The sequence below is a fragment of the Schistocerca americana genome, chromosome 2 (genome assembly GCF_021461395.2).
Source record: "Schistocerca americana isolate TAMUIC-IGC-003095 chromosome 2, iqSchAmer2.1, whole genome shotgun sequence".
Taxonomy (NCBI): domain Eukaryota; kingdom Metazoa; phylum Arthropoda; class Insecta; order Orthoptera; family Acrididae; genus Schistocerca; species Schistocerca americana.
The window spans coordinates 380,089,645-380,107,219 of NC_060120.1; the positions used below are offsets into that span (position 1 = coordinate 380,089,645).

Below are 17,575 nucleotides of genomic sequence, written 5' to 3' on the forward strand. Positions count from 1 at the left end.
TAAATATTTATTTATGACTGTTTTTTATCCCTCTCTGTTTATTAAACAACTGTTGATGATCCTGGGCTCGATCCAGGTGCCAGATCATTCGCGAGAGTGTTTTAGGTATGTGTTATTAAATGGTGCGTGGTCTCTGTGCCTTGCAGTGCTTCACTCTGGATTTCCAAGTGCCACGCGTCAAGGTGTCCTCCGTTTAGCCTGCGATGGTTTTATACATAACGCACAAGATTTTGGTGAGTGGGCACAGCTTTTTGAGATGCGACAGAGATCCTACAACAGCAGAGGGACGGAGAGGTCTTAGCTCCACAATATTTACGCAAGACTGTTGAGTCACCTGAAGCCACGAACCCATTCTATGTCATTCTAATGCAGACAAATGACTTCTCTGCTTTTTAAGTTGCATTGTTGTAAATGCAGGTGTGTAAAATCTGCAAATGCAGTATGATCAAATTCCCTAACATTCGTGAGCCTCAAATAGTTATTAAAATTTCTTACTCTGAAACAGAAGAATGGAAACATATCAATGAGTTGAAAAGAGAGAAAACCGCAGCCGAGGTATGTCATATTGTATTTCATATGAAAGACCAGCCACCTTTATCAGCTGCAAAGCGGAAAGACCTAGTGACATCATTGCCATTTCTTCCTCGACAGCACACGACTGTTTACAGTAAACTTTACATCTGATCTCAAGAATGTGTTGCGTACGATACTGAGAGATTTTTTCCTTGACTTCAACTTTGTTATTCTTCTGTAACAGATTTAAAAGATACGAGAAATGTCTTTTGCTAAGTACAGTTTGTTAGTTAAAACATTACCACTGTACTTCTGTATGTGTATTACCACAAATAAAACTTAGTGTCCCAGTATTAATGGTACCTGGAACGAAAACTGTCGTACTGGCACTTAGAACCAGTTAGTTTTCTGGTATAGCACTTAGAACGTTCTAAATAAATTATTCATTTCCTAATTTGTCGCATTATTTGTTGCGGGTGTGAAACGGACAGCATAATTCTGTGGTATCAGAATACCTTCTCAATTTTTTGGCTACTAATAAGTTATGCACAAAAAGAGGGATATTGTTTGTTGCTTCTCCTGACAACACATAGAATCTTTTCAATTTCCATCCTTTATTTGTCGTTTTAATACGTAACCGCTGTCGTAGTAAACACGAGAGAGAACAACGTTATTTAACAGTCACGCTTTAAATTAACATTATTGCCTTAGTGGCATACGCATATAAACATAAAAAAACGTAATGTATCGCTTAGAACTTTGTTCTACCGTAGTGGATTCGACACCGTGCAGTTTACAGTAGGCAGGTGCTCAAAAACGTACCTGGCTGATCGCAACTATCGATGTGTGCCACGGACATGGTGTCTCACTATTATGTCTTTTGTGGGTGTGTTTCAAATTATTGTTAAAGAGGGTGTCGCAGGAGGAATGGTCAGTACAGTCATTCGAAACAAAGAAGCCGAGTAAATATTGGTTCTAAAATACACACCTGAGGAGCTAAGAGCACTTCTTCATCTTCGACACTGTGAAACAAATCTCTTCTACTGCACTGTCATTGCTCTCCATCGTTTTGGAGCAGGTAGTGTGAACCACAACAAGAAAACAAGTCTCTAAAATGCATACCTTAAGGGCTACGTGCACTTACTCGTTCAGTAGAAGAGTTGGATTTCACAGTAAGTCTTAAGGTATGCATTTTAGAGCCAATATTTACTGGTGATTTTTTCCTTGGTTTGGTCCATAGTACTATCTTTCAGAATATGGAAAGCAAAGAGTTTCACAATATCGAAGGTGAAGAACTACTCATAGCTCTTAATGCGTGCATTTTAGAACGCATGTTTACTGGAATTTCTTGTTTCGAATGATCGTTCCTGTCATATTCCTGAATGTCGACCATTCCTCCTGGGACACCATGTGTACAGTGCGATTCAGCTGCCCCTACCGATGGGTTTTATGCAACCCACATTGCCTTCAAATACTATACACGAGATATTCATAGTGTCTCGCTCACTAAGTGCAAACCAACAGTACTACGGAAAAACAAACAGGACCGTTTTGTAGCGAATTTAATGTAGTTAAATTTTACAATGGGATACGTTTTCGTTAGAGGCCGTTGTTTTTGAGTAATTCAAAACAACGTACAAAAGTGACCTTCAAACGTACCTCTGCTCCCACACTCAGACCTTGTTGGTTAGGATTTCTAGTAAGTTCTTCATGGCACGCCCTCCTACCACTGTACAAAAATTTTGGGACTGCACGAATTGTTTCCTACATTCGATCTCTTTTGGTCTTCATTGACTAGCCTTATTACGCCACCAGCTCAGTCGAGCACTTACAAATTATAAAACTGACAGCTGTGTAAATTTTACCTAACAATTTAGTGAATTTTAGTGGTATAAAATAAACAATTACATCGTTGTATTCGTCAGGCCTCCTGACTGCGAAACTACTGTTCTTGTAAGGGTTAAGTTTGGATCGAATTGTTAACGTAATTAGTTTTACAGTACACTTCACACATGTTTTTTTCATAAATTTCATGTGTACGTTTAAATTAATAATGTTAACGAACTAGCCGAGTATGCTGTTGGCAGTCAATAGAGATAAAAAAGTCGAATATCGGAAATAGCTCGCGTAGACGGAAATTCTTGTACAGTGATAGGAGGGAGTGCTACGAAGAACGTACTAGAAATCGTGACTGATGAGGGATATGTGTGGTGGTGGAGGTGCGATGGACGATCACTTTTGTACGTTTTTCTCGAATAACTCGAAAATTTTGGCGTCCAGCAAAAATGTATCCCAGAACAAAATTAAACTACATTAAATTTCCTACAAAAAGGTCCTGTTCGTTTTTTCTGATGGACTAATAGTTTGTGGTAGGGAGAGAAGATGAAAAATTTACATGTGCTTTTTGAAGGCGTTTCAGGTTGCATAAAACCCATCGGTAGAGCAACTGAATCACATACTTCACATAGTATTCAATCTAGAAAATGAATTCTAAACTTTAAAACAAACATTTTGAAGCACTGAAATTCAAAATTTTTACAAGATTTGTAAGGTTGTGAACTGTCATATAATATCACACATTTAATTGCAGGTTCTCTGGGCACTTAGTTCCAACGTTTATATCGTTGCTTTTAATAAAATGGCACTGGAGAATTATTTGCAACATTTATACCATTCCATTTGATGAAATGGAACGCTATAATGTTGCAAATAAGTACCGAGATAATCTGCAGTTATATGACAACTTACAAGCTCATAAATTTTGTGAAAAATTTAAACGTCAGTTCTTTAAAATGTTTGTTTTAAAATTTTGACTTGATGTTATAGAATGATTTACTTAATGGCAAGATACAAACACAAATATATATGTGTGTACGAGGTGGAATACACACATAATAATAATTTTGAACACACCAACAAAACATATACAGTATAATAGTTGGCACTTTATCCCTGGCTCATATCGCTAAGAGCGATCAGCAAGGCTGTCGTGCCTGTATGTTGGTATGTCACTGAGAAGGTGTTTACTGTAAATTGGGCTGTGTCGAATCAACACGGATATGGAAATGTCCTGTGGTATATGTGATGAGTTTTTGTCACTATGTACGTGTGCCATCACAATAGCAATGTTATTCTAAAGCGCTGACGTATGTAGAACATTATTCTCGCTCAGGTTTACTATGGCAGCGATTACATATTAACATGACAGAGGTACACCAAGAAAGGCTGACGGAGCAAATTTACGAGTACAGAAGCACGCGCTTGGAAATGATTAACAGGCAAAATCGGCTGATCGTGGTGTAAACAACAGTGATTCTGTAAAATGGAATTGTCCTGCAATAAATTTATTGCTGTGGCACGGAAAAAAATTTATTGTTGACTTTAAGAAGGCATTCGATTTGGTTGACAAAATAGACTTGATAAACACGTATGACTAATTTGCAAAAATGGTGCAAATGGCTCTGAGCACTATGGGACTCAACTGCTGTGGTCATAAGTCCCCTAGAACTTAGAACTACTTAAACTTAACTAACCTAAGGACATCACACACATCCATGCCCGAGGCAGGATTCGAACCTGCGACCGTAGCAGTCGCACGGTTCCGGACTGCGCGCCTAGAACCGCGAGGACTAATTTGAACTCTATGACAAATTAAGAGCTCGATGGAGGAAATCACAACTACTACTGTTCTCCAAGCACAGTGCAAGGGCATGCCGTGGAAATAATTCAGAATTGTTCAAATGGCTCTGAGCACTATGCGACTTAACTTCTGAGGTCATCAGTCACCTGGAACTTAGAACTAATTAAACCTAACTAACCTAAGCACATCACACACATCCATGCCCGAGGCAGGATTCGAACCTGCGATCGTAGCGGTCGCTCGGTTCCAGACTGTAGCGCCTAGAACCGCACGGCCACTCCGGACGGCGGAAATAATTCGTGACTGACTCAGGTGCCAGACACTAGGGTTCGGAAGAATTGAGATGATGATGTGTTTGCGACTGAGCAAAGACTAAACATTGGGAATATGTAAGAACAAATTCGAATATCAAGCAGTTGTAAAAGGTGCGATGATACTAACCAGGTAGAGGAGCAATGACAATACACCGTACAACGTTTCATGTGGTCTCTGAAAAGAAAAGTTTTCACCTCAGAAGATGTCATAAACGACATGCAGGAACAGTCCAATGCACAGAAAAAACGATTCCATGTCCTTGGAAATCAAGTTCAGAACAGCCAAGTGATACTGGATACGGTTGGTATAACCCCAACTAGGCTACCAGGAATAGTGGTGAAGGGAAGCGCAAAGAAGTAGAAAGGCTTAACAGCTACCCAGAGACCTTCGCTCAAACGTCACGATCAGGTGCAGATGACGGCGCGATTCTGATCCACCAAGGATACTTTTTATGCCCACAGCGTCATTGCAAAACAATATTGGAGGTCCTTGTAGTAAGAGCACCGTTCTTCCTACTGTTGACGTTGGCTTTCGAAAGCGTAGCCTTGAAGCTGTTCATTGGCCAGGCGATGCTGAATGGACTCCTGGCCATCCTCCGATCGAGGAGAAAGACGTTACGGGCACTCGAACCTGGGACCTTCAGACAACAGTCGGAGTGTGCTGATCACACCGCTACGGAAGAGTGCACGTGAGAACTTAGGGTAAATCAAGGATATCCTCTAATAGGATATCAGGCAGTAGGAAGAAGGCGATGAATCTAGAGTATGGCCAAAAAAAGATCTATGTAACAAGACTGTGGGACTCGACACACCAAGTGGCAATGGAACATTGTACGAGATAGACTGAAAAGTAATGCCACATGCTTGTAGAACACGAGAAAAAACAGGAAGCCCAGATAAAAATTTAATTACTGTCCTTAAGCTTCAAAATCGTACATTTATTTTTCAACATAGTCACCGATAACACTAACACATTTCTCGATATGTTTAAAAAGTTTTGCCCGCAGCTCGTGGTCGTGCGGTAGCATTCTCGCTTCCCACGCACGGGTTCCCGGGTTCGATTCCCGGCGGGGTCAGCGATTTTCTCTGCCTCGTGATGGCTGGGTATTGTGTGATGTCCTTAGGTTAGTTAGGTTTAAGTAGTTCTAAGTTCTAGGGGACTGATGACCATAGATGTTTAGTCCCATAGTGCTCAGAGCCATTTTAACAAGTTTTATCACTGCTTCATTCTGACTTTTTCGAATCCAGGACTTGCCTTCGCCTCATCGTCTGAGGTGTAATGATTGCAAGTGAGGTTTCTCTTGAGTAAAGTGAAAGAAATAAAAATCTCAAAGCGTAATATCGGGAGAGTAAGGGGATGTGGAATCAGTTCAAATTTCAGGTTACGCAGAGCCTCTTCAACTGCGCGCGAGGAGTGTGAATGAGAGTTGTCATGTCGCCAAATTACTGGCGCCAGGCTGCTTCTAACACGACAAATTCGACTTCGAGTTAGAGTCTTCATGTCCTGAGAAGAATTTGCCGATGTTCCTCGTACCGGGTAATCGGTCACATAAAAGCGGTGAGCATCCCAAAACACAGTCAAAAGATTTTTTTGCCCATGATTGTGTTTTGAACTTTCTCGTCTGAGGAGAAGACGGATGTTGGTATCCAGCACTCTGTCCTTTCCGTTCTGGTTGGTAATAATGGACCTATGACTCATCCTCTCAGAAAAAAGTCGTCTGCTTCGTCACGGTGGCGCTGCAAAAGTCGCTCGCAACATTCCAGTCGACACTGCTTATTCTCGTCTGTGAGATGGCGTGTTACCCATCGTGCACAGATTTTATGGTATCCTACCTGTTCAATAGTGAAGCCGACACTTTCCTTCGATATTTCAATATGGTTTTCCATACGCCTTTGAGTGGTTCGATGGTCATTTTCAATCAAATTGTCGACGAGTTTGGGATGTTTATCGACTGTGGCAGTGATCGAACGTCCGCTGCGTTTTTCAACAATTATGATTTTTCCAGGCGCGCAGCCACGCAATTTTACTGTCCATTGATTTACAGTAGGCCTATCAACAGCAGCATCGCTATAAACAGTGAGTATCACTAAGAGTCACCTTTTAGCAGTAAAAAATTCGATAACAGCACTCGCGCTGACATAGCACTACAATATCTCTCCATGCTTCCGCTACTCAAAGCACACTGGTTGAACGCAGCACATTCAAACTATTCATGCATGTACAGGGGGAGTTATCTTCCGTATGCCATTCGGTGCGTTTCTCAAGGCCATTTAGGTGGCGTTCTACAAGCATATATATGTGACTTCATAGCCCACACTTGTTCCTCTATGCATTCAGTAAAGAATGTCAAAGCAAGGCAAGTTCCGGCACTAACAAAAGAAATAATCTAATTAATTTAAGTAAACAATTTGTACAGAAACCAAATGGCAATTATAAGAGTCGAGGGGCACGAAAGGGATGCAGTGGTTGGGAAGGGTGTGAGACAGGGTTGTAGCCTGTACACGATGTTATTCAGTCTACAAATTGAGCAAGCAGTAAAGGAAACAAAAGAAAAACTCGGTGTAGGTATTAGAATCCATGGAGAAGAAATAAAAACTTTGAGGTTCGCCGATGACATTGTAATTCTGTCAGACACAGCAAAGGACTTGGAAGAGCAGTTGAGCGGAAAGAACAGTGTCTTGAAAGGACGATATAAGATGAACATCAACAAAATCAAAACGAGGATAATGGAATGTAGTCGAATTAAGTCGGGTGATGCTGAGGGAATCAGATTAGGAAATGAGACACTTGAAGTGGTAAAGGAGTTTTGATATTTGGGGAGCAAAATAACTGATGATGGTCGAAGTAGAGAAGATATAAAATGTAGACTGACAATGGCAAGGAAATCGTTTCTGAAGAAGAGAAATTTGTTAACATCGAGTGTAGATTTAAGTGTCAGGAAGTCGTTTCTGAAAGTATTTGTATGGAGTGTAGCCATGTATGTAAGTGAAACATGGACGATAAATAGTTTGGACAAGAAGAGAATAGAAGCTTTCGAAATGTAGTGCTACAGAAGAATGCTGAAGATTAGATGGGTAGATCATATAACTAATGAGGAGGTATTGAATAGAATTGGGAAGTAGAGGAGTTTGTGGCACAACGTGACTAGAAGAAGGGACCGGTTGGTAGGACATGATCTGAGGCATCAGGGGATCACAAATTTAGCATTGGAGGGCAGCGTGGAGGATAAAATCGTAGAGGGAGACCAAGAGATGAATACACTAAACAGATGCAGAAGGATGTAGGTTGCAGTAACTACTGGGAGATGAAGAAGCTTGCACAGGATAGAGTAGCATGGAGAGCTGCATCAAACCAGTCTCAGGACTGAAGACCACAGAAACAACAAGTCGTGAAACGTATGTAGAAAAGGAGGCAGTACACAATAGACAGAGTTACAGGAAGGCTATGCACGAAATCGACGAGACATAACGAGCAGGAAATGTACAAGGATCACTTGCAGGTGGCTACTTGTGAGGGCAACGTTCCGCTGGCGCTAGTGTTGCAGTGAAACTTGGAGGAGCTGTAGCGACTCACGAGAAGAAGAGCACGGACAGCGGGTTGGCCGTCTTGCGCGGGTTGTGGCGGGTGCGCTTCTTGCCGGCGTCCATGGCCGCTGGGGCGTGCTGGCTGCTGGCTGCTGGCTGCTGGCCACTGTCTGCTGCGCTGCGTGACGTCTGGCCGCCGGGAAGGATGGCGGGCGACTACGCTGCGCATATAGCAGCACACAGTGTGGAGCTGCGCTTATCAGACTAGCAGGTGCGGGCATGTGCGACCAGCGCGGGGAGGGGACGGCTCGGACGAGGCACTATCAGCTACTGCCGGAGAGTGCGATAATATTGTACTGTTTCGCTTTGTGATTGTGTTCTCGTCTTCAGTTATCGACCTTAGTAGGCGATAGTGTTGAAGGGCGACGCCACACGTCATACCTAAACTTATCAGGCAGACTCAATGATCAGCTAGCTAGTAGCAAGTTGGTACGACTTTGGCACTCTCTCATACTGGTCGCCTACTTCATCCTAGCCCCTCTGTGGCTGACTACGTGCCGCCCCGGAATGTTTACGGTCGTTGCCAGTGTTACCTACGTAACGGTACTGTGCGCCGTAACAATAAGTAACCGTTGTGAATATGTAGAGGGGTTCAGAAAAATGTAGACGGTCTTTGATAGTTAACATCCTTGAAACAAAGTGACATATCTTTGCAATTTTGTGCGGTAGCGTAGTCCATTGTTTTCTCAGCAGATCTTGGTACGCGTTCTCCAAAAGATAACAATGCAGCAATGCTGTCTGAGCAACGCAAGACCGTATTGAAGTGGTACTGGAAGTACGGAAACATGATGGAGGTACAACGGCAATGGCGTAATGTGTATGAAACTCAGCCACCGACATCTACAACAATTTATCGTATTCGTGATAAATTTGAAACCGACGGTACTGTTCAGGATGTGGATAAGGTCTGACCGACCAATAACATCAACAAGTTCAGCTTCCAGCGCTGCTGCGGTGTAACATTTTACTGTGTCACCTCAAAAATATGTGAATCAGGGTGCACGTGAAAGGGGGTAAGCCGATCAAGCGTACGACGAATTCTGAAAACCGCAAAGTGGAAAGAGCACATTCCAAGATCGCTACACTCTATGAATGGTGACGATGCGGGTCGAAGGATGGTGTACTGTGAGTGGTTTGAAGGCATGCTTCGCGAAGATGAACGGTTTGCATGGATGATTATCTGGTCTGACGATGCACAATTCGAACTGAACGGTACTGTAAACCCTACAACTGTGAGTACTGGACTCCTGAAAATCTTTACGTTCACGTGGACAATAATGTTATTCTACTGGGTTTAATGTGTGGTTTGGTCTTCGTCGGGCGATTTTATTGGCCCATACTTCTTCGATGGTACCGTAACTGCTGAGGCGTATCTTCATATACTGCAAATATCGACTTTACCTGCCAAGTAAGATGTGTTTAGAAATGAAAGATTTTACCTAAAACAACATGGCGCTCTCCTTCACCACCACAGAGATGTCAGGACCTACTTGGATGAAAATCTACCACGAAGAAGGATAGATCGAAGAGGAACTGTTGAGTACCCACCAAGGTTTCCATTCCTTACATGCCTTGACTTCTGCCTATGGGTGACCTTACAAAAAGAAATTTATGAACAGAAGCCAGGTATAGTGAACGAGCTACGACGAACCATCGAGGCGTCCTGTGCAACTGTAACATCGGTAACAGTGATAGCCGTGGTTTGGTCAACAGTTCAGCGACATCCATGTTGTTCGTCTCCTAATGGGGGTCACTTTGATACATAAAACAACCTGCCCCCCGTGCAAGAATTGTAACAGTATGTCATTTTGTTCTACTAATACTGACTGTCAAAGAATGTCTACATTTTTCTGGACGCCTCTGTTGTGCTCATCCGTGAACGGTGTTGTGCGTGTTGTTGTTGTTGTCTTCAGTCCTGAGACTGGTTTGATGCAGCTCTCCATGCCACTCTATCCTGTGCAAGCTTCTTCATCTCCCAGAACCTACTGAAACCTACATCCTTCTGAATCTGCTTAGTGTATTCATCTCTTGGTCTCCCTCTACGATTTTTACCCTCCACGCTGCCCTCCAATGCTAAATTTGTGATCCCTTGATGCCTCAAAACATGTCCTACCAACCGATCCCTTCTTCTAGTCAAGTTGTGCCACAAACTTCTCTTCTCCCCAATCCTATTCAATACCTCCTCATTAGTTACGTGATCTACCCACCTTATCTTCAGCATTCTTCTGTAGCACCACATTTCGAAAGCTTCTATTCTCTTCTTGTCCAAACTAGTTATCGTCCATGTTTCACTTCCATACATGGCTACACTCCATACAAATACTTTCAGAAACGACTTCCTGACACTTAAATCTATACTCGATGTTAACAAATTTCTCTTCTTCAGAAACGATTTCCTTGCCATTGCCAGTCTACATTTTATATCCTCTCTACTTCGACCATCATCAGTTATTTTACTCCCTAAATAGCAAAACTCCTTTACTACTTTAAGTGTCTCATTTCCTAATCTAATTCCCTCAGCATCAGCCGATATAATTTGACTACATTCCATTATCCTCGTTTTGATTTTGTTGATGTTCATCTTATATCCTCCTTTCAAGACACTGTCCATTCCGTTCAACTGCTCTTCCAAGCCCTTTGCTGTCTCTGACAGAATTACAATGTCATCGGCGAACCTCAAAGTTTTTACTTCTTTTCCATGAATTTTAACACCTACACCGAATTTTTCTTTTGTTTCCTTTACTGCTCGCTCAATATACAGATTGAATGACATCGGGGAGAGGCTACAACCCTGTCTCACTTCTTTCCCAACCACTGCTTCCCTTTCATGCCCCTCGACTCTTATAACTGCCATCTGGTTTCTGTACAAATTGTAAATAGCCTTTCGCTCCCTGTATTTTACCCCTGCGACTTTCAGAATTTGAAAGAGAGTATTCCAGTTAACATTGTCAAAAGCTTTCTCTAAGTCTACAAATGCTAGAAACGTAGGTTTGCCTTTTCTTAATCTAGCTTCTAAGATAAGTCGTAAGGTTAGTATTGCCTCACGTGTTCCAACGTTTCTACGGAATCCAAACTGATCTTCCCCAAGGTCCGTTTCTACCAGTTTTTCCATTCGTCTGTAAAGAATTCGCGTTAGTATTTTGCAGCTGTGACTTATTAAACTGATAGTTCGGTAATTTTCACATCTGTCAACACCTGCTTTCTTTGGGATTGGAATTATTATATTCTTCTTGAAGTCTGAGGGTATTTCGCCTGTCTCATACATCTTGCTCACCAGATGGTAGAGTTTTGTCAGGACTGGCTCTCCCAAGGCCATCAGTAGTTCTAATGGAATGTTGTCTACTCCCGGGGCCTTGTTTCGACTCAGGTCTTTCAGTGCTCTGTCAAACTCTTCACGCAGTATCTTATCTCCCATTTCGTCCTCATCTACATCCTCTTCCATTTCCATAATATTGTCCTCAAGTACATCGCCCTTGTATAAATCCTCTATATACTCCTTCTACCTTTCTGCCTGCCCTTCTTTGCTTAGAACTGGGTTACCATCTGAGCTCTTGATATTCATACAAGTGGTTCTCTTCTCTCCAAAGGTTTCTTTAATTTTCCTGTAGGCAGTATCTATTCTACCCCTAGTGAGATAAGCCTCTACATCCTTACATTTGTCCTCTAGCCATCCCTGCTTAGCCATTTTACACTTCCTGTCGATCTCATTTTTGAGACGTTTGTATTCCTTTTTGCCTGCTTCATTTACTGCATTTTTATATTTTCTCTTTTCATCAATTAAATTCAATATTTCTTCTGTTACCCAAGGATTTCTATTAGCCTTCGTCTTTTTACCTACTTGATCGTCTGCTGCCTTCACTACTTCATCCCTCAGAGCTACCCATTCTTCTTCTACTGTATTTCTTTCCCTCATTCCTGTCAATTGTTCCCTTATGCTCTCCCTGAAACTCTCTACAACCTCTGGTTCTTTCAGTTTATCCAGGTCCCATCTCCTTAATTCCCACCTTTTTGCAGTTTCTTCAGTTTCAATCTGCAGTTCATAACCAATCTGCAGTTCAGTGGTCAGAGTCCACATCTGCCCCTGGAAATGTCTTACAATTTAAAACCTGGTTCCTAAATCTCTGTCTTACCATTATATAATCTATCTGATACCTTTTAGTATCGCCAGGATTCTTCCAGGTATACAACCTTCTTTTATGATTCTTGAACCAAGTGTTAGCTATGATTAAGTTATGCTCTGTGCAAAATTCTACCAGGCGGCTTCCTCTTTCATTTCTTCCCCCCAATCCATATTCACCTACTATGTTTCCTTCTCTCCCTTTTCCTACTGACGAATTCCAGTCACCCATGACTATTAAATTTTCGTCTCCCTTCACTACCTGAATAATTTCTTTTATCTCGTCATACATATCATCTATTTCTTCATCATCTGCAGAGCTAGTTGGCATATAAACTTGTACTACTGTAGTAGGCATGGGCTTTGTGTCTATCTTGGCCACAATAATGCGTTCACTATGCTGTTTGTAGTAGCTAACCCGCCCTCCTATTTTTTTATTCATTATTAAACCTACTCCTGAATTACCCCTTTTTGATTTTGTATTTATAACCCTGTAATCACCTGACCAAAAGTCTTGTTCCTCCTGCCACCGAACTTCACTAATTCCCACTATATCTAACTTTAACCTATCCATTTCCCTTTTTAAATTTTCTAACCTACCTGCCCGATTAAGGGATCTGACATTCCACGCTCCGATCCGTAGAACGCCAGTTTTCTTTCTCCTGATAACGACGTCCTCTTGAGTAGTCCCCGCCCGGAGATCCGAATGGGGGACTATTTTACCTCCGGAATATTTTACCCAAGAGGACGCCATCATCATTTAATCATACAGTAAAGCTGCATGCGTAGTGATTGTTAATACACAGAAGGGCCAAAAAAAACTGGTACACCTCCCTAACATTGTGTAGCACCTCCTTGAGCACGCAGAAGTGCCCCATCACGACATTGCAAGGACTCGACTAATGTCTGAAGTAGTGCTGGAGGGAACTGACGCCATGAATCCTGCTGGCCTGTCCATAAATGCGTAAGAGCATGACGGGGTGGAGATCTCATCTGAACAGCACGTTGCAAAGCATCGTAGACATGCCCAATAATGATCATGTCTGGCGAGTTTGGTGGCCAGCGGAAGTGTTTAAACTCAGAAGAGTGTTCTTGGAGCCACTCTGTAGCAATTCTGGACGTATTTTCCAGCTGGAATTGCTCAAGTCCATCAGAATGCACAATGGACAGAATGACTGCAGGTGATCAGACAGGATGCTTACGTACGTGTCACGGCTCAGAGTTGTGTGTAGACTTATAAGGGACCCCATATCACTCGAACTGCACACACCCCACATCATTATATAGCCTCCACCAGATTTAACAGTCCCCTGCTGACATGCAGGGTCCGTGGATTCATGAGGTTGTCTTCATACCCGTATTCGTTCATCCGCTCGATACAATTTGAAACGAGACCCGTCCGACCAGGCAACATGTTTCTACTCATCAACAGTCCAATGACGGTGTTGACGGGCCCAGGAGAGGCGTAAAGCTTTGTGTCGTGCAGTCATCAAGGGCACACGAGTGGGCCTTCGGTTTCGAAAGTCCATATCGATGATGTTTCGTTGAATGGTTCGTACGCTGACACTTGTTCATGCCCCATCATTCAAATCTGCAACAATTTTCGGAAGCGCTCCACTTCTGCCATTGAATGATTCTCTTCAGTTGTTGTTAGTCCCGTTCTTGCAGGATCTTTTTCCGGCCGCAGTGATGTCGGAGATTTGATGTTTTACCGGATTCCTGATATTAATGTGATATTAGCGTGAAATGGTCGTATGAGAAAATCCCCACATAATCACTACCTCGAAGATGCTATCTCTCACAGCTCGTGCGCCGACAATAACACAACGTTCAAACTCATTGTAATCTTGATAGCCAGTCATTGTAGTAGCAGTAACCGATCTAACAACTACGCTAGACACTTGTTGTCTTATATAGGCGTTGCCGACCGCAGCGCGTATTCTGCCTGTATCTGTATTTGAATAAGCATGCCTATACCAGCTCCTCTGGCGCTTCAGTGTGTTATGAGTTAAGCGGCCGCAGCTGGTCCTTCAGGCGAATCGCCATCAACTTCAGTGTCACTTCTGCAAGGCTTATGCCCATTACACATTCCTTTCTTTCACAAGGTATGAGTTGGCTGCTCTGGGAGGAATAGGCGGAACTTGTCCCTGCAGCCAACGTGGTACATGCTAATCGCAAGCTTACGCTCCCAGTATCCTCCACTCAGGGGCCAAGTAAAAGTGAGCCACTGCATATCCACACAAAAATGAGGTGATTCCTGTACATCTTTAGCAGACGGCACTGAGTAATATACCACTGGAGGCATTTTGGGGCCAAAGGCAGAATGGAATTCGTTGTGATGATCCTCAAACCACTGCAGCATGATCTCATTTGTGAAATGAACGGTTATCGTGCTGTGAATTGGCATGTCCGACGGGAAAGACATCAGACATGAAGAGATCTAGATGTTAAGTGATGATAATGCGATAATCAACTGAATGTATAAGAACTAAACACTTCTAGACAATGAACTGTATAGCCCAATACTGTTATCATTGATTCTAGAGTAGATAAGGCTCTGGAAGCCGAACCACCCTCACTCTACCACAGGTCCTGCGGGTAGCTGTCTTCTCTGTTTCATCGAAAATCCAGTGCTTCTACGTCTATGCTCAATAGGTACTAATGGCGGCAGTAGTTGTACAGCCAATTAGCCTTTTATTGCCACGAAATTCATTGGGCCTCCACAATCTGCCGTTTGTCGAATGTTATTTCACTACTATCCGCATATTATGGAGTCTACAGATTTATTCCTCTGTATTTCTGGCACCTGCATTCCGCCCGTACTGCGTATTTTATAATTCGAAACAGTTGCAACTGCTGCGAACTCGTTTACGCCAGAAATGAAAAACACACAAAATATATAAAAAACTGTTCTTCAGACAAGTGGAAGAAACACATTCTGTCTCTCACTGGGTACAGTAAACTACCAGATGGTGGGCAGGAAGGTGAACAACGTGCTCAGGTACGTTGGTCTAAAAAATAGTCTGTTTCATCAGCTAGTGGCAATTCACTAAACTCAGACCATCAATCACTCTGACTGCTAGATCTTCAATAATGAGAGATACTCCCCCGCGCCCCTCCTCCTCCGTTCGCCGTAAGTAACTTATGACGTGACGGCACCAAAATACATAATCATACCTTAAACTTTTAAAATTTCTCTCGATTATACTGTGTCTTAAACGTCTGTATTCTGATAATCGATTCTGAAGTAGAAATAAAGCTTGTAAAACTGTGTTATTGTCTTCGATCCTAAATATCTGAAAGTTTTATTAATACGTATAAATTAATAACTGGAATACTATGTAAAAGTAAATTGTTAATTGTAAAGATTCTTCAACTCCCAAGGGGACTTTATTATTTTGAATTCGCATTTGCAATAGGCATTCAGGTAAGCCAGGAAACTACACTGTGTTGTCCCCTCCTGGGCTTTTTTTGGATGACCTTAGCGCTTTTATCGTTTTTGTGTCAAATTCAGATGGCGGAGAATATTTAAAAGTGTTCTGAGTCGAGTGACTCTAGTTAGCAGAAAGTGAAGTGGTGTGGATGACGCCTTCAAGCGTATAGCTATAACGTGTATTTACGTGTGACGAAATGTTAATCAGATTCTCTACCAACTGGTGTGATAACATTTTGCACAATTGTAAGTCGTCTCCAAAAAGTACTAGTCACGGACTCAAGAATTTCTGGACGTATGTTGTGGTGAAATAATTACACCACAAGCACTTCAAGAAATCGGCTGTGGGTGGCAACATGGCAAGCCATTATTAATTCAAAATATATGAGATGTGAAGAAACTTTCTAACATATTTGTCATCATCAACAATGACTGAGAACTGCTACAAGGCAAGAACTTTTATGTAATTTAATAACTAACAGTGTATAGGAAGTAATAGTCATCTCAAGGCACATCTTCCATTCCTTGAATTTTGAACATTATACTTGTTTTAATTTCAGTAGTTTTGATGTTGTCTACAAACACTCAAAATAATTTTCCTTTGTCATTTTGAAAAGAAGTAAGTTGTTGCTAATCTGTTTTCACAAAACATAGAAGCCTGAAACGACAATGCCAAAATGTCATCATATTTCACTAAGTACTGAGTGGAACTAAATACCACTAATGAAAGCATATGAGTGGAATTTGATGCATTTTTCAACTTGATACAATTAAATTCGCTTGTTGCCAAATCTGCATTTAACATAAATTATTTTCAATTATTAATGAGATTATATTTCAAATTAGCAGCCAGAAAGCTACGTAGTTATAGTATTTGCTTGCATCCATCTTGTTTACTGATGGCTTTGTAACAATAAAAGAAAATTTGCATTAAAGTAATTCATGCCAACACGAAAGAATATTCAGGATCTGTCTCATCAGGACTGGTGACCATCTTATTTATTTCAGCATTCATTTCAGAAGATATACTAACGGTAAGTTAGTTGCTGCTCTCATCCTGATGTTCATTAATCACTGTTGTTTTGGGGGATATTTCTAAGTATCAAAACGGTACTGCAAGCAGGAAATGAAAAGTATTTATATTTGTGTGGTAGGTAAATGACCTTACGTTTTGGAATCAAGTACACGATTTCCTGTAACAATGATTTCAGTGCAGGCTTACACGCATTCATAAACAGTCAATATTGCTACAAGCGACATATTTTTCCAGTGTAGTAACAACGCCGAAACTCCTAAGGCTATTAGAAACAGTGCAAACTCTAAATTAGCAATTCGATGCGAGTGTAAAGTTACGACGCGCACAAGGTCACGAGCAAAGTCACGCGGCCAGACACACTCAGTTGGCTGAAGAACAATTGTGACATCGCGTACTGTCGTCGAACGAGTTTACACAAATTTTTGTTACCGTAGTCCCGTGGAATATGCGTTTAATATTTGACTAGTTGGGGTGAAGTTACAAATCGATTGTGTGTGTTCTTAATCGTGACCTGTAGTGTAAGGTGAAACCATAATGACGCCACTTGATTTATTGATATATTTTTTCACCCTATAAGAATTTTCATTTCCTAGCGCAAGTACAATGAAGTTATTCTGTATTTGGTAGCGATGTACCATAGCGCTGAAGTCTATTGTTATTTTACTACAGCTGTGTGAAGTAATATACTGTTTTAGTAGTGAGTGGTCTGAGGAACGAGTGTTTGTTTATTACGAAAAGTAAGCATTGTTTGTGCTCATATAAAGCGAAAGTGTAAAAGGCGTGACAGAGTCCTCTACATGCGTGACAGACTGAACTGTCATAGTAAAGCTGAAAGAAGCCTAACAACTCTATTGATTGTCTTGCCAAGGACTGATAAGATAGGATGAAGTAGATCTTTAGTTACCAAGTAGTATGAAATAATATGACTGGAAGACGC

The 17,575-nt window shown here is 41.7% G+C and overlaps 1 protein-coding gene across 2 annotated transcripts in view; it reads right to left on the bottom strand.

The window, feature by feature from the left end:
- Nucleotides 1-17,575, bottom strand: part of LOC124594829 (ATP-binding cassette sub-family C member 4-like) — a 316,274-nt gene that overhangs the window by 245,378 nt on the left and 53,321 nt on the right. Inside the window, exon 1 of one of the 2 annotated variants that reach the window (XM_047133277.1) lies at nucleotides 8,042-8,184. The exons of the other annotated variant lie outside the window; for it this stretch is intronic. Within the exon in view, the coding sequence (XP_046989233.1) occupies nucleotides 8,042-8,115 (74 nt within the window). The 5' untranslated portion in view covers nucleotides 8,116-8,184. Of the gene's footprint in view, nucleotides 1-8,041; nucleotides 8,185-17,575 lie in introns of those variants that run through there. 2 annotated transcript variants of the gene reach the window in all.